Here is a 17,652-nt window from a genome sequence, read left to right as displayed (position 1 = left end):
CCCTAAAAGTACAAAAACCCTGACGTGGCACAATCCTGACATTCCATTGGTTATAATGTTGAAATCAATAGCAAGATTATTGTGATGGTAAAAAATTCAAAAAACTACTAAAAGTGGTTTTATATAACTCAATATTCTTCATTTTTCACGCCACAACTAAATATTTATTTTTAGGGCAAAAGACTATTTACTACCCTCATGTTTAGTGGTTTTCAACATTTAGTACATCAAGTTTTTTTTGTCCCAGAATCATACCTAAAGTGTAAATTTTGGTACAATCTCATACATTCGTTAGTCAAACTATTAAGTCTCCCATTAACTGTGACGTGGCGCCCATGTGGACAATGATTGGGTGTCACGTGTCATCTACGTGGAAATTAAAAATAAATTATTTTATAAAATAAAATAAAAATTTTGTATAATTAAAAAAAATTAAAAAAAAAAACCTTCATCTTCCCCAAATCCCACTCGTGCCCACCTTCCCATCACCCACCTCTTCATCTTCCCCAAATCCCACCCTCATTCACACTTAGCCAGCCTCAATCAAACCCCCCAAAATGTCCAATCTACAATTAAAGACTTCATGCACCCTCCCTTCCCGACCCACTCCCTCATTCTCCCTCCCTCATTCTTTTCCCTGCACCTACCTCCCCGCCGAAGCCCCAACAAAGCAGCATCTACGGGTCCCACTTCGCTCACTACTTCTACCAGAAACCGACCTCGACCCACGACGCCCTTCACTGTGCTTTTGGAACTTTCACCGACCCATACTTCTCCACCTATCGCCATAACCCGACCCCCCAACCCGTGGTCGTTTTTTACCTTCCCTATAGTGTTATGCTCTGCTTTTTGGGTTTTGGATTTTCGAAACCATCAAACACCCAAAAAACGACCAAATTTTGAATCCAACACGCAGATTCAATCCCAGCTTATCCTCAAATCAAAACCCACAAAATTCTTCAAGTTTTCAACTAAACAAGTCACACGCCTAGCACAATGACACCGCCACCTCTCCAAGCAACCCCACATCGTCCGAATCTGCCGTCACCATTTGGTTTGGAGTTCAACCGCGACAGAGAGAAATCGAAGTCGAAGCCGAATGGGTCAAAAATACTTTGGGGATTAGGGTTTTTCATGTTGGGTTTGCTCAATTTTTCTGAAAATTGAAATTTTTTGGGGATTAGGGGTTTTGTAAAGGTCGGAATGGTGGGGAGAGAAAATGGAGGGGAGGTGAAGAAGGTGGAGATGGAATTGGTTGGGTACAGAGGGATCAGGGGAATGAGATGTGCTGGGAAAGTAAAAAATTAGTAGTGGAGAGGAGCACCAGAGAAATCTTTTAGCTGTGGGTTGTCGTTTTGGCCGTGGGTTATCATTTTGGGAGTGAGCTTGGATCTGAGGGGAGAAAGAAGGGAGAGTGCAGGTTGGGGGAGACTGGTTTTGGTGCTGAATGAAGGTTGGGGGAGAAGGTGCGGGTTGCCAAGGGAAGAAGGAAAGTTAGGGAAGACTAATTTTGGTGGTTGGAGTGAGCTTGGGGGAGGTTTCAGGGGAGAGGGTGCGGGTTGTAGAGGGAAGAAGGAAGGGATGGGGTTGGGGGAGGTAGAAGACGGGTGGGCACGGGTGGGATTTGGGGAAGATGAAGGTTTATTTTATTTTTTATTTTTAATTTCCACGTGGATGACACGTGGTGCCCAGTCATTGTCCACATGGGCGCCACGTCACAGTTAACGGGAGACTTAACAGTTTGACTAACGGATGTATGAGACTGTTCCAAAATTTACACTTTAGGTATGACTCTGGGACGAAAAAAACTTAATGTACTAAATGTTGAAAATCATAAAACTTCAAGGTAGTAAACAGAGTTTAACCCTTATTTTTATGGCAATCTCCTATATTTGTTCTCACCCTCCCAAATGTTTATTGGATATGTATTGAAATTAGATTTTATTTAAGAAATAATGGCATGTGAGAATAAGGCCAAGAAAACATAAATAAATAAAATAAAGAATATATTTGCGAAAGTAATCGCGTATTGAAGAATGATGATACAGGCCCAAGAGACCCATTTTATTTTATTTAAAAAATAATGACATGTGAGAATAAGGCCAATAAAACGTAAATAAATAAAATAAAGAATATATTTGCAAAAATTATACCAACATTAATCATCAACACGTAATTAATGATTTAATTAAAAAATATCTTATTGCCAATTTAGGTGGGATAAGCCTATTTAAAGTCCTTATCTTTCTTTTAGCCCACCGATGTGGGATAGCTAACAGATGTTGTCGGAAAGCGTCAACCAACTATATGCAAGATTGTCTGTGGAACAAAACTAATAACAAATAGGCAAGAGACAGAAGGGAAAAGAAATCTCAACTTGCAAAGATATCAAGAGTGCCTTAATTAAGATTTCTTAAAGACAGTAGAGGATAACAATTTCAACTTGAAATTTGTCATTTAGGGTTTAATTGAAACATTACAAATTACACCTGAGCCATATATTAATAAAAGATCTAAAAGCAACTTCTGAGCATTCGCCTACGGAATACATTTAAAATATTTTACGGGAAAAATATAATGCCCAGCATCTATTGGGATACTTCAGCATAAAACCAACTTCACTTCCCAATTAGTTGATCGAGCACTCGTGTAACAAATTGCTGCTAGTAGAATTCAAATGTTGAGGAAGCCCTTCTCCTTGAGGCTTTCAACAGTGTCTCTGAGACTCGTCTCCAGAGGGTGGAAAGTGATTCCCAAACCTCTTGCTTTCTCTATGGACACTCGAAACTTCGAGTCAGGAGGATTGCCGTACTCCGGAAGGCACAATGTGGGGTAAAGTTGTTGCAAAATCTTGAGAGTATCGGGTCCGTCGGCAACTTGGGCAACTAAACAATATCTACCTTTAGCTGAAGGAACTTCAAATGCTTGAATATGAGCAGAGGCAATATCTCTAATGTCTACGAATGTGTGGTTTATAGACGGTGTTTCGATACCTGACCACGAAAGAGAAACAAAACACAATTTATAGCTGGCATCACAAAGAATATTGTTAAACACAAAGGGGATGAATTGTACCACTCATGAGATTCTGAAGAAACTTGATGGTGAGATTAAGAGTTGGCCGTAATAGTGGACCAATTGCAAATCCTGGATGTATTGTAACCAAGTCAATCCCATTTCCTTCGGCAAATTTCCAGGCGGCCTGCTCAGCTAAAGTTTTTGAGAGACGATACCATTGCTGAACAAATGAAGAAGGGAGTTCGTATGAGTTTGTAGTCATCATCATGTACTGCATTGTCTTGTGTTATGTTTACCTCCATATTCAATATTATAAATAGAACGGCAACGTACACAGACATACATTGATCTTCTCACAAAAAAGTGAATCCGAATAGTATGTTTCGTCCAGAACCACATCAGAGGTCAGAGGTTTTCCAGTCATCATTACTGCAGCCATAGAAGATGTTATAACCACTCTCTTAACAGCGGGGAATTTCACGCATGATTTTAGAACATTAAGTGTTCCTTTAGCTGCAGCCTGCAGGCTCGACTAATTCAACCTGAAATATGGAAGAAGAAAAATATCGGGCTGGTTTCTATATCGTTGTTGTTGAAAGTAAATCGATTTTCTAACAACACATGTTGGAATATTTGAAGCATGAAGTGAAGGGGCAAACCTGCGGGTCAGTGACTGAAAATTGAGCAGGAGATGCTGTATGAAAAACACCAACATACCGATCAACTACGGCGTCGAAAGATCCTTCTTCTAGTAAATCTGCTTTGAACAAATGAAGCCCTTGTTTTGCTCCTTCTAGTGAGAGTAAGTGTTCTGTTTTGTTTGTATCATCTGTGGAATGGATAAAAAGAACTATTGAGTTGATACACAGTTTATCATCCAAAACAAAAGCACTAGCTTTCAATTCAACTTTACCATATTATCAACCACCGCAAGAGGTAGGATGGTAACTTCATTTTTACATTTTGCACCCTTAAGTTTGGATGGAATTGCAAACTCATACCTCATATTTGAAATATAAAAATGTTATATGCAAACTTATGTTTTAATTCTTATGTTATACAATCGTTTGTCAAATTGTTGAATTGACTGTTAAATGATTACGTGACACTTCCACATTTTTGTTGACGTGAATGTCACTAACATTCAATATAGAAAAAAAAATTTAAAAATAATAAGTGACGTTTTATGCTAAATTTTTAAATCATAATGGGCCTCACCCCTACAACTATTCACCTTCAACCTCCTTCACTCAGGAAATTTTCAATGTGCTCGGAATGTAAGAACATATGTTATATGTCATTATATAAGTAAAAAAATAGTTATAAAAAAAACATTTCACTCTCTTTGTATAATAATATATAACGTACCGCCCCATATATAAGAACATTAAAAAATATCTCCTTCACCTCCCCCAAGCCACCTACCCAAACAGCATCAAGTCATCAACACCCCCACTATCCATCTTTATTCCCATCACTTCTGCATTAAAATTAAAATTATAAAAAAAAAAATAAAAAAAAAAAACCCAGATTTATTTTCCTCAAATAAAATTTTCAATGAAATCATCTGGTCACCACAAAGGCACACACCCAAAATTAGAGATCTCTCAACCTTGATAATTTGCTAGTTGATAAAAATTCTCAGTCAAATATGGGAACAAATTGCGCTGGGGGAGGGCTGGAAGGGAAAGAGAGAGACTTGAAGTCAGGACTCGCCGGCCCTTCAAACGAAAAGATGGCGAAGTGATACTGGAGGATCTTCAGATCAAAATTTCGGTTTCACCAAGAAAAAAAAATAACACTATTTCAGAATATGACTTAGATCCGATAAACTTTCTTTTTGAAGACAAAAATACAAAATACAGAACCCAGAATTTGAAAATGAACGGTAACAAAATAGTTGTAAGTCGAGAAAAGGAGGAAGAAAGGAAGTAGAAGTAATACTTACTCGGATCACGAACAGTAGCTTTGACAGCATAACCTCTTTGTAGTAAGAGCTTCACGAGCCATGACGCTACGTAGCCGGAGGCTCCTGTTACACACACAACCTCTTTGTTTCTGCACTCATTTTCTCTCTGTGTCTATATCACTAACCACTTCAGTTATGTATGTTGGAAATTCAAATAAAAACAGGCTGTAAAAGGTTGCTGCTAGTTTCTTTACAGGTTGTATCCACACATGCTGCAACTACAAAGACTAAAGTTTCCTCCATGTGCTAGCTGAAAGTGTGTTGAAAGACAGCAGAGATGTGAGCTGCTGTGTGCAAGCTGTGCAAAGTTCACATGATCTGTTTGCATGTGTTGTCTTATTGTTTATTCATTTTCTGCTTGTATAAATAAGCCTCCTTGCTAGGCTTTAGTATTATCGCATCCGAATCCCACTTCCAATTGTGAAGAAGCTTGTAAGCTTTCTTATTCCATCAGTTTGTAAACCTTCTTTTTATATATCAAAGTCCAACTGTTTTGCCAAAGCTTGTTGCTTCCCTCCTTTCTCTATTTCTACCTTGTCCAATTTTATTGAGAGTGCAAAGTGAGAGGTGTGATAGAGTTTGTAAACTTATCACCCAAATATTTTTGGTATTGAGTTAGCAAACTCCTTTGAATACCAACAATGTAATGGTAGATTTGGTGTTTTTTTTTTTATGGTGGAATGTTAGCTGAAGAATATCTGTTATGTCATGGCCCGCCATTGTCTGCTATGAAGATGGACCAAATAAAGACACATTATGAAAGGAAAACACTAATTGTTACGCAATCTTGTTGGAAGTCATTGTTTATGAATTAAAGATTGATTAAGAAGGGATCTGCTTATCTCATCTGCTCAAACAATGCAAATCAACTCGTCATCGGTACTTGCTGCTTGGAGCCAGAAAAAAGAGTACGGTACCTGAAATTCTTTACTCCAACGTGCACCCAATTTGTGTTTAAAAAGCAAAGGGGGCCAGTGTTTGTCACACGCCATTGTTTGAAGAGATTCTTTCGTGTGAGTAATTCATCACTTGTCAGTCGTCTATTGGATGGCAGTGCATTTTAGAACACATGACAAATATTTATTGAGCAGTTAAATTAAATCTTAGTTGCATTAGAAATTGTCCATTATGTGACTAAAAAAGTATATTCAAAGGTGCCAAATTATAAAAAGTGTGAAACCGGTGCAGATTTCCTTACCCCCTTTGTATACTCAAAAAAAGCTCAAATGAGAGAAATACCTGGAGACTTCCTTGGGAAAGTATCAAAGAAATGCTAGTAACAGAAAGAAAAGCAACAACTGAAGTGGGAGAGTCCGAACCGAAAAGACGGCTCTTAAAGACACCAATTATTTGGTTTAACATAATATTCTCAGTTTAGTGTCTCCCGAATAACAATGGCTAGCACTTTCTCCAGACCAAATACTTCACATTTTATTTCACAAACTTTGAAGTATGACGGAAAGCATCCCTACAGTAACATTTATGAGCAGATTGGCATGATAATATACAAGTACATATGTCATGATTATTAACTTAATTGCTCAACATCGACGAGTTCCATGATTAGAAGAAGTTCCTCTGCTTCAAACTTTCAACGGCGTCCTTCAAAGTCACCTCCAGAGGAGTACACACAACACCCAAAGTCTCAGCTCTTTCCTTGGATATATGGTAAGTTGGTGCGAAAGGTTGATCATCTGCACATCTGCCCAGAATAGACACATAAATTGGTTAATCTTCAACATTGGAAACTCGTGTCCAAGTATTCTGTGTTGGGAAATCAAGAGATGGTGAACAAATTTACACTACTGTACACTATCTGATTATTTAGCACGCCATTTACATTCAGGATCGATATTTGGGTTCGGAAATTCAAAAATTTAAACCATTCAAATAGCTTATTCAGACCTTGAAGACTCAGAAATCATCCAAAACAACAGAAAACGAAAAGAGCCATGAATCCCTTTCACAAAACTAGGTCTCTAGTGATAACCTTGACTCAACTCCATCCATCTCAAAATACCTAATATATGCTAACTAAGATATTCTCAAAAGGAAAAGCCACAGAACAGGACCCTAGAGTGCATAAGTAAACCCACATTATCCTTAGAAGTGCCCCTAACACGCGTATAATTAAGATGCAATAATGCGGCTATGTTTAGCAACTTACTTTTCCGGAAGACTGAGATCAGGGAAGAGATCACGCAGAATTTTAACAGCCACAGAATAGTGTGCTACACTTCCAACTATAGAATACCTCCCACTAGCTGAAGGATTCTCAAAGGCTAGAATATGTGCATTAGCAATATCTCTAACATCAACCCATCTGTGAGTTACATTCGGAAATTTTCCGGTTCCTGCATAAATGACACATTAGGAACATTAAATTTTCATAGATTTAAGTTTTCACAGAAAGAGTAGCGTATTGATGACACTTGAATACAGAAGAGACCGCAATTGATGAGCTCAATAAAGTCCCAATCCCAAACAATCATAAAAGATCTGTGCAAGAAATAGTAAAATGAACTTTCGATGATTGAGTTGCACTGGTTAAATGCAAGTCCTCTATTTTGAATAATGCAGAAGTTCTGGCAAAGCAACAGTACCTTTGCTATGAAAACTAAAAATGATGAAATCAATTATCTGAGATTCGTAAGTTACCAAAGAATTATGGATACGAACACACTACAAGACATGGTCTACAATATGGTACTGGATATGCAGATCCAGCGATTAAAAGCATGGTATATGATACCGCAGATATGTGCTACAATAATATTTCATATGCCTTATAGCTTTTCTGTTATATGGTCAAATATCTATTGTTGAAACCTGAAGAACTCAAGCATGCAAGCCTTCAAATGTCATTCTTATTTTCAGTAAGAGTAAACAGGTTTCCCAACTTCAGTAAACACGTGTTTTAAGATTTCTTATAACTACAAACTTAGTCCTCTTTCCTGACTATGCTCATCTCATAGTATTTGAGGTGTAATTAGAACTGTCAGCAAAGACAAAACTAGCAACTATGCTCGTAAAATTTCGTGTCTAAAGATTTTATTCTACTTCCGTAAGCGTACCATCAAAGAGTTTCAGAAGTGGCTCCGAGCTTGAGTTCAGAGTTGGCTGTAAAAGAGGGCCAATCGCCATCCCTGGATTTAATGCAACTAAATCGATTCCATTCTCCTTCGCAAACTTCCAAGCAGCTTCCTCAGCTAAGGTTTTTGAAAGTGCATACCAAAGCTGATGAAAACCAAAGACTTGATAAGAACAATTAATGCATTTTTTTAAAGAATGAACGCAATCAGATCTAAATCTTATGATTCTTATCACAAAATTACAACAGGTATGTCAACCAGACCAAGATAAGGAAACCAACATGTGAGCATGAATTGTGTAACCATATATAATTAGTAATCGTCTTTCAGTTTACATCCACCGGTTGACAAGACATGTTTAAAGCGTCGTAAAAGTTGCTCACAATCAAACTCATTAAGAGAGAGAAATAACAACTGAGACATCTTTAGAACAAGCACGATAAGCACAAGCGACTTCTGCAGAGTATGTAAACAAATAAATCATTGAGAACAGAGACAGAAAAGAAAAACCCCAGGAAAGACGAGTTCTTATATTATTGCACGAAACTGGAAGCTAGCTGGACTCTCAGATTCCCATTATATAAACCTAGATCTTCAAGTGAAGCATTCCTGACTAACGTATGAAAGAGATAAGTCTGTCATAAAACTAAATTAGCGTATGTAACGTACAAACCTTTGCTTTTTCACAGAAAGCTGGATCTGAAAACCAAGATTCATCAACTACTGTATCAGCAGAAAGAGGCTTTCCGGTAAATACAATTGATACAATGGAGGATGTTAGAACCACCCTTTTGATAGACGGAAATTTCGCGCATGATCTGAGGACATTCAGTGTTCCCTGTTGAGAGTTGTCCCACATTGGTGAGGGACAAGGTTTGCTATGTGCTTATATGGTCTTGGGCTACTCCCCATATTGCCAATTGGTTTTATGGTGGAACCTCAATTTCATCATGGTATCAGAGCGGGTTGTCCTCGTGTGAAGCCAAACGGCCACACGCGCTCCACGTCACCCAGTTGTTGTCCACGTGTAGGCTTGAAAATCCGCCACACGTGCGGGGGCGTGTTGAGAGTTGTCCCACATTGGTGAGGGACAAGGTTTGCTATGTGCTTATATGGTCTTGGGCTACTCCCCATATTGCCAATTGGTTTTATGGTGGAACCTCAATTTCATCATTCCCTTCACAGCAGGGTCAATTAGTTCTGCCTGACAAGTTATTAAACTACCAATATTTTAGGGTCTGAATTTTAGAATGTAACGGATTATATAAACAAACAGTTCGAGATGCAAAACTTAGGTTCATGCCGCATGTACCAAAGCTCTAACATAGTAACAATGAAAGTGAAGAGATTACCTGTGGGTCAGTGACTGACATTAGTACAGGTGACGCCATATGAAAAACTCCTTCACATCCATCAATGACAGCGTCAAAAGATCCTTCCTCCAATAAATCTGCTTTGAACAAATGAAGCCTTTCTTTTGCTCCATCTAGTGAGAGCAAGTGTTGTGTTTTCTTTGGATCAACTGTGACAATACACAAACAGAACTAATCAGCTGACTTACGAATACAACAAGTTCCAAGAATTAAAACGTTCCCCTACTCTTCTTTATCAACCATAGCTATTGTGGGAGCGAGGTGGAAGAAATGTACATGCAATGGTGTTATCGCTATCCCTTTTTATTGGTTACGAACTTGTTTGTGCCTAAAATTGGCAAATTTCACTCATTTGGGACTAAAGCCAAATTATGGCATTTTGTGGGGATATTGTGAAATTAGGCTAGACTTGCATCAAGTGACACATGTTAGGCTTATAGATATCAAGTGACATCCATGATTATATGACATATATATATATATATATGTATGTTTGTAGATATTTCTCATGCACGTGATTTGGACGGTGGAATGTATCAAATAACTTATTTTGATATCATTTCTTAATTTTTTGATCAAGTAAATTTCAGCTTGCCCGGTCCATTACAAATTTAAGGGGTGAAGAAATTTAAAATGCCCAATGGGACCCTTTTCTAGAGTAAGATCTCTTTCTTTTGCCCGAAGGGCTTCACCCAGTTTGCCCCAAAGGCCCTTTTCCAAGTTTCCGGATTGGGCTGTTTCCACTTTAGCTTGCTCGACTTGGGCTTTTTCCTTCTTTTGCCTAAATGAACTACTTCAGAGCTCAATTGGAGAAAAGAACCCCTCGTCTATTAATTTGTTGCAGTCATCGATTTCTTGGTTGTGAAATCCCATTGGAGTTACAGCTTAAGTCAGTTTTTTTTTTTTTTTTTTTTTTTTTTAATAGTACTGCGTTTAAAGTGTTTTTCGCTAATATATGAAGTTATCGAGGACTTCATAAGAAAACTCAAAAATAAACACTGAACTGAATTGAAACCCAGAAACTTGAAATACAACAATTTGATGAAGCAAAAACAAATAAATTAATTAAATATCATATATACATACATGTATGTATGTATGTATGTATGTATGTATGTATACTTACTTGGGTCACGAACAGTGGCTTTGACAGTATAACCCTTTTGCAGTAGGAACTTCACCACCCATGACGCTATGAACCCGGATGCTCCTGTTACACAAACCACTCTACTTCCTCCGCTCATCCTCTCTCTCTCTCTCTCTCTCTCTCTCTCTCTCTCTATCAGAAAGTGAAGGCCTTACAGTTGCCGGTTGGTGCTTTTATATGTTGTTAATTTATTGCTCTTGCTTTCTTTTTATTTTTTATTTTTTTTGCCTTAGCGTTTGATTCAGTCAAGTTTTTCGTTTTTTTCTTAGTCTTTAATTTCAGTCATTGATTTTAGTCTTTCTTTCTTTATTCTGTCTCATTTTTCTTGCAATACTACCGCCATCACAACTAAATTTCTACTTAGAAAAAGCGAACCAATAATGGAAACAAAGTAACTCAATCTTCAAGTTCAAACTCTCGCATATGTATTTTTTAGGGTCACAGACTCTGTTTTAACATCATTTGACTAGGAGCTTAAAAGTAAGTTGCCACATTATTTGATACCGAGACTGCGTCAGGAGACGGATTAGTGGCATCCTATATTAAAAAAAATTGATTGAGACAAAGTACTTTTGATTTGGAGCGCTTGTTTATGCATAATTACAAATTCTTACTTAATTTCCCAGCACCCTCCTGTTGACTGTTAGTTTATAGTTTTGCAAAAATTGAAACTTCTGATTTTTCTTACCAGCCCCTCTTCTCCTCGTTCTCAGTTGCGTTTGATTTCGTAAGCAATTTAAGGACAATTTTGAATTTTTCATTATTTAACTGACTTCAAATCGCTATCCAATACTTATTTAAGTCGTTAATAATACTGCTTGTTGACGCACCAAAATTTTGCTCAATCTTACCAAGCCATGAGTCAAAACCAACCATAGATTTTGGACCTGAGGTGCCGCTATGTTCGGGATGCCACTACCAAGTTAAAAGCTCGCAGTAACTCAAACGCAATTGAAAACATAAGCAGAAAATATAAAATATACATATAGGTTGTAGTAGTATATTATGGATTCATTTGGAAATGCTTTTAAATTGATTGAAAACGCTTTTGGTGAAGGTGTTTTTGTGTTTCCAAAACCACTTGAAATGCTTATTGCAGGACGCACTTCAAGTTCTTTTCTATTACTAAGGATTGGTTCTAAACATACTTCCATAAAAGCTATTTGTTATATTAAAGCACTTCCAAATGAGCCATATAACCTTATTGTCTAATCCTTCTTTATTTTCGTTAAATTACATTATGAAAACAACAAAACTTACACAATTTGCAATTTTAAAAGGAGTAGAATTTTCTTCCCTACTATTACTATCTCCCTCCCTCCCCTTCCCTACGCTCACAGGTCTTTTTTATCTTTTTCCCCATATAAAAAATTCAAAACGAGACGTTAACGAGGATTAATCGTAACCATTTAAATAAGAGAAAGATAAGAGAAATTTGGAAGGAAGAGAATCCTACTCCATTTTAAAACATTAAAATTCGGTTTCTACTTTATATAGATAAGCATATTCGGACAACTTGAGCCAAGGAGCAGACAAGCTTGGACACCAAGTCAATGCCGCCGTGCCGGCTACAAAGAAGTTGACGACGTTAGACACCAGCTTATACAAAAACTAATGCGATAATGGAAAAACTAATGTGTCTGGGAGCGTTTGTTTCTGCATATATATTTATGAATTGACTAGTTTATGTGGAAATGTTTTGAATTTAAAGTAATTTCCCAACACACCTGTTACATTAGAGTTTGACAAACTCTTCAATTTTTCTCACCAACATTTGTTGATGTGCAAATAAGTTAAGAGTCGAAGACAGCCCAGGCCAAACGTTGCCGCACTTGGATTGCTTCGAGTCCCTGTATTGTCTTCCAACTCAGAGTGGTTGAGTTGGGATTCTACGTATACCTTTTCGACTTGGGATGTCGGACTGTTTAGGATCCAATACAAAGTTGGAACTTCAAGTTTCGCGGTAACTAAAACGCAGTTGAAACAAATTCCAAAGTACAATCAAACTTAATAGAAAGGGGTCTCGTGCAAGAGTTTTGTGAAGCGTCCATTATTTTCTGTAACGTATTCTTACGTAGTTGATAAAACGGGATTTGATGTTGCAACGATAAGTCCAATGTGATCCATGATCAGAAGAAGTTCTTCTCCTTCAAACTTTCCACGGTATCCTTCAAAGTCACCTCCAGAGGAGTAAACTTAACTCCCAAACTTTGGGCTCTTTCATTGGATACCTGGTAAGTTGGTGTCAATGGTTTGTCATCTGCACATCTGTGAAGAACACAGAGACGTTAGTTTTTTAATCCCAGACTTTACATCTCCAGTCCAAATTATCCGTCACACAAATTAGCAACTACGAAGAATATGGACAGTATTAGCATAGCAACTTACTCCTCTGGAAGCTTGAGAGCAGGGAAGAGATCCCGCAGAATATTCACGGTGTCAGAACAGTGTATTACTCTTCCAACTAGACAATATCTCCCACTTGCTGAAGCATTCTCAAGGGCGAGAATATGAGCAGTAGCAACATCTCTAACATCAACCCATCTATAAGTTGTATTTGGAAATCTTTCAGCTCCTGCATCAATTAAATATCAGCAATGAGAATTTCTTAGCAGATTGTACGGTTTCGCAGAAAGCATGAGATCCAAACATGACCTTTTAGTTTATGATCACTCAATAGTAAATACACCTCCATGACACCCTCTCTTTTACAAGAAACCAATTCACCATGGTCTATATCTCATATATACTAAGGAATACATTACCCGTGTGAAGTGACATGTCAACGTAGTAGTTACATGTTGACCATGATGCCCCCAAACCATTATCCAAGATGTGCTTAAGGATCAGTGCTTATCTAAGGAACATAATTCCATAACTATTAGCAATTGGAGGCACGGATTTAAAGTCCACTCGTCTGTACAGAATGCAGAAGTTCAAGTAGAAAGAGTAAATCTCTAAACTCATGATATTTCATATATCCCAATGAGGAGAGTGTTCTGCACTGAAGGTTTAGTCGAAAAAGTGTAATCTGTGTACTATGCAGCTTCTCTTACGTACTAGATCCTGCCCTCAAGGTTCTCCAGTAGGAATGATTACTTGATAAAATCATGCAATATATTAATGAGTAATGAAATTTTATAGATACTGGCTCAGGAGTACCATTGACGAGTTTCAGAACAGGTTCCACGCTTGTGTTCAGAGTTGGCTGTAAGAGAGGACCAGTCACCAATCCTGGATTTATTGTAACGATGTCGATTCCATTCTCTTTCGCAAACTTCCAAGCAGCTTCCTCAGCCAACGTCTTTGAAATCATATACCAAAGCTGATGAAGGAAAAGTCTTAGTAAACAAAATGAACATGCATTTAAAGGATGAAATATTTAACTCTTCCACAAGAAAAATTAATCCTTTATGTGAGATATGCTAACAACCAGACGAGAGCCAACAAAAATATGAGCATCAATCGTCTCAATATGAGCATCAATCGTCTCACAACAAATAATTATTCCTTTCAATTTACATCCAAATATGACATAACAGGCTAAAGAACCCTAAAAGGTTCTCATATTAGAAGGTGAAATACACAACTAAGGCATCTTAGGTGAAGCATGATAAGCTGAAAGTGATTCCTGCAGGTGTGAATAACTATAAGAACAGGAAAAAAAAACAGATAAAGGTGAACACGCATAAAAAAATAGAGTTGGTAGAGATATGTATGAACAAGACTGGATGTCAAGTGCAAATTAATATCGTATGATGTTCTATTATGTTAACCGGTTAAGTCTTCGTAGTAATGTTCACAGAGAAACTATAAATGAGAAATTTTTTGTCATAAAATTAGAATGAGAAGTGCACAAACCTTTGATTTTTCACAAACAGCTACATCTGAAAACCAAGATTCATCAACTACTACATCAGGAGCAAGAGGTTTTCCATTAAATGCAACTGCTGCCATGGAGGACGTTATTACCACCCTTTTGATAGACGGAACCTTGGCGCACGATCTAAGGACATTAAGAGTTCCCTTCAAAGCAGGGTCAATAAGTTCCGCCTGACACAAGAAAACATTAAAACCAGCAGCTTATCGTGTCTTAATTTAAGAATTTGCAGACAAGGTATAATTAAAAAGAATGTAGTTAGAATCCAGCGACCTTTTAGCATCATCAAATGAACTTTGAAGGCAATAATTTTATACTAATGAATCCATGAAAGAGATACTTCCAGAAGAAAAAGCATGGAATAGAACATCAAGGCATCATAAACTTTCAGTAAATGCAGCAAGAATGCAACATAATTGGTAAATCATATGCAGACATATCACGACTGATGGTTACGCAATGGAGCAATTAAAGTGACACAGGATGTACCTGTGGGTCGCTGACATTGTGATAAAACGGAGAAGCTGTATGAAAAACACCTTCACAGCCCTCAACTAGGGAATCAAAAGAGCCCTCTTCCAGTAGGTCTGCTTTGAATAGTTGAAGCCTCTCCTTAGCTCCATCTAGCGCAAGCAAGTGTGCTGTTTTCTTCTTATCATCTGCGGTATAAACCATAAAAACTATAACTTAACAAATGAATCATTTGATGCCCATTTCAACACTCCCAATCCACTACCTTTTTGTAATCACCAAATTTACCAGTTTACATCTATGGATCGTCGCAAAGCGCTCAAGTTTCTTCCTTCTATGATGAAGAAACCAGTTATTGATCTAGTCTTGAGGGTTAGTTTGACACTATCAATACTTAGTTTAAGTCCTTAAACTGGATCAACCTGGTCAAGTAATCAACTTACCAAGGTCCTAAATTCCTAAATCACACAAAACCATACTGATCAAATTAATTAACCTCAGCAACACACACAAAATTTCTAGGAATTTACGAACTTTAACGAAAATATTCAAAAGAAAATTAGCAAAATACACAAACCCAAAACACAGATTAGTTCAATCACACATCAAGCCTCATACATTTTTCCAGAAAAGAAGAATTAAATAATCAAATTAATCGAAAAGAAAACGAAGAAGTGGGGATTAAAACTATCAAATAAATAAGTATTTTGCAATTAAAGAGAAATTAACCAATTGAAGAAGTGAAGTAAGAGCGGTGAGTGATGACTGACTTGGGTCGCGAACTGAGGCTTTGACCGTATACCCACGCTGCAGCAACAACTTCACCAGCCATGATGCTATGTAACCGGACGCTCCCGTTACACTCACCACCTTTGTTGCTCTGGTGTCACTCATCCTCTCTCTCTCCTCTTCTGTGTAAAAAGATAATCTTATACGGAATGATCGTTTTCTGGTAATTTTACTGAACTAGTCCACCCTAACTGTCCAACCAATTGTTTGTAAAAGCATATACTGTTGGGGATAAAATAATATTCCAATAAATTTTTACCTCTTCTTTCTCTCTTTCTATTTATGTTTACGGTACGTCTGGGTTTGGATATCTGACCCACAATTTTCATGACACAATGAAAATGTGACGCTCTCTGCCTTTTATGTTCATCATCCTCATCCTCTTCCATTGCGAAAGCCTCATCTCCACCTTCCTCGAGATTGAAGAATTCTTCCTGTTGCGCCAACAATTTTTTTTGTTGCGCCAACAATTTTTTCTGTTGCTCATTGATTTCATACAATCTCCTTGAAGAAGACATTGGAAGAACTCAAGATTTAAAAACGATGAAGAAGAATTATGAGCTAAAGGATTGAGTTTGGTGAATAAATTATGATGGATGTAGGGTTTATATAGATAAAAAAAAAAGGATGAGGTTCTAGATAATGCCACATGGCATTACGTGATGGTTTGAAAATCTTATCAAAATCTTGACTAAATTATTGTAAACAGATAGTGACACGTAGCGCGTCGGGATTAATATAAAATCTTATCGAAAATCTATTCAAAAAATAGTACTTTCGGATAATGACATGTGGCGTGACAAGATTGGTTGAAAATCTTATTGAAATCTTCACTAAATTATTGTAAACCGATAGTGACATGTGGAACATCGGGATTGATTAAAAATCTTATCGTAAATATATCCACAAAATAGTATTTTCGGATAATGACACGTGGCGTAACAAGATTGGTTAAAAATCCTATCCGAAATTAAAACTAAATTTTTTTATTATTTTGTAAAAAAATTAATAATATTTTAATGAGCTAGGTGCTAGCGCAATTTTTAGAGATGAAGATACATTTAGCTAGTCAATTACTATTCATTTGAGTGGATTAAATGAGTTGGGTGGCAGCGCATTTTTAGGGGTGGACTTGCTCTAAAGAAAATGACTTAGCTCTTTTTGTGTTTAAGTGAGTGGGCGGAATGTTTTATTTTGCACGTGATGGAAAATCTTGTTTCACCTTTGATGTAAAATGTTCAAATTCCGCTTTCTATAGTTTACCCTAGTACATACTCACACACAAAGTGTGTGAAATTTTTTATTTTGGTTGTTAAAATTGAAGGAGAGAGGAAGAGAGTGACGGGAGAGGGAGAGAGGTTGTTTTTTATTTTTATATTTATTTTTTAAATTAGAGATGATAACTTACACGTAGGTGAGGTAAAAAAAAAAAAAAAAAAAAGCAAAATTTTGATCTTTGAAATTACGTTATTGTCTTTAGTTTTTTTTTTTTTTTTTTTTTTTTTTTTTTTTTGTGATAGAAGACAAATATGTTTTTTCACCCTCTTTTAATTAAAACAAAAAAGAATTTTATTAATGTAATTTTATATAAATTAGCATAACTGCCTTAATTTTTCATTAATTTTGAACTGGAGAAGTCATAAATAGGTTGAAAGGCAATAATAGGTAGAAAAAATAATTGAAAATAGATCAACCAATGCTAATCAATCTACTTTATGATTTTGCAGATATTAGATAATTCTTTATCTTTTCGGTTTAGATTATGTACCGTAATGCATACTTTTTTATCTATCTGACAAAAAAACATATACTTTTTGGTTTTGTTACTATGTATTAGTAAACACCAGGAAGTCATGGTTTGCAATAATGCTAAGTACCAGTTTGGTACAACTAAAATTTAAAAAAAAAAAAAT

The 17,652-nt window shown here is 36.8% G+C and overlaps 2 protein-coding genes and 1 pseudogene across 2 annotated transcripts; all 3 read right to left on the bottom strand.

Annotated features, from left to right (window-relative positions):
* Positions 1–2,404: 2,404 nt before the first annotated feature.
* On the bottom strand, positions 2,405–5,979 carry LOC137748084 (phenylacetaldehyde reductase-like; annotated as a pseudogene).
* A 156-nt stretch (positions 5,980–6,135) lies between these two features.
* Positions 6,136–10,730, bottom strand: LOC137746652 (phenylacetaldehyde reductase-like). The gene is made up of 7 exons (XM_068486657.1): positions 10,579–10,730; positions 9,432–9,601; positions 9,259–9,283; positions 8,753–8,919; positions 8,062–8,224; positions 7,155–7,341; positions 6,136–6,689 (listed from the first exon to the last, which is right to left on the bottom strand). The coding sequence occupies exons 1-7, from the start codon at positions 10,694–10,696 to the stop codon at positions 6,551–6,553; spliced, it is 969 nt and encodes a 322-aa protein (XP_068342758.1). The 5' UTR covers positions 10,697–10,730; the 3' UTR covers positions 6,136–6,550.
* A 1,556-nt stretch (positions 10,731–12,286) lies between these two features.
* On the bottom strand, positions 12,287–15,878 carry LOC137746651 (cinnamoyl-CoA reductase CAD2-like). The gene is made up of 6 exons (XM_068486656.1): positions 15,721–15,878; positions 14,969–15,138; positions 14,461–14,652; positions 13,762–13,924; positions 12,988–13,174; positions 12,287–12,867 (listed from the first exon to the last, which is right to left on the bottom strand). Exons 1-6 carry the CDS (start codon positions 15,842–15,844, stop codon positions 12,729–12,731), a joined length of 975 nt encoding a protein of 324 aa, XP_068342757.1. The 5' UTR covers positions 15,845–15,878; the 3' UTR covers positions 12,287–12,728.
* Between the last annotated feature and the right edge of the window lie 1,774 nt (positions 15,879–17,652).

Source organism: Pyrus communis, chromosome 10 (genome assembly GCF_963583255.1).
Source record: "Pyrus communis chromosome 10, drPyrComm1.1, whole genome shotgun sequence".
NCBI lineage: Eukaryota > Viridiplantae > Streptophyta > Magnoliopsida > Rosales > Rosaceae > Pyrus > Pyrus communis.
The sequence above is the reverse complement of the archived record's forward strand: the minus strand, read 5'-3'. Positions and strand labels throughout refer to the sequence as shown.

Excerpts from the sequence above, each read along its gene's own strand:
- LOC137746652 (XM_068486657.1), bottom strand. The coding sequence starts at position 10,696 with ATGAGCGGAGGAAGTAGAGTGGTTTGTGTAACAGGAGCATCCGGGTTC. Across the intron at positions 8,225-8,752 it reads CTTTCTGTGAAAAAGCAAAG|CTTTGGTATGCACTTTCAAA; the intron begins GTTTGTACGTTA and ends GGTTTTCATCAG. Across the intron at positions 7,342-8,061 it reads ACTTCTGAAACTCTTTGATG|GAACCGGAAAATTTCCGAAT; the intron begins GTACGCTTACGG and ends TCATTTATGCAG.
- LOC137746651 (XM_068486656.1), bottom strand. The coding sequence starts at position 15,844 with ATGAGTGACACCAGAGCAACAAAGGTGGTGAGTGTAACGGGAGCGTCC. Across the intron at positions 14,653-14,968 it reads ACAATGTCAGCGACCCACAG|GCGGAACTTATTGACCCTGC; the intron begins GTACATCCTGTG and ends TTCTTGTGTCAG. Across the intron at positions 12,868-12,987 it reads GCTCTCAAGCTTCCAGAGGA|ATGTGCAGATGACAAACCAT; the intron begins GTAAGTTGCTAT and ends TGTTCTTCACAG.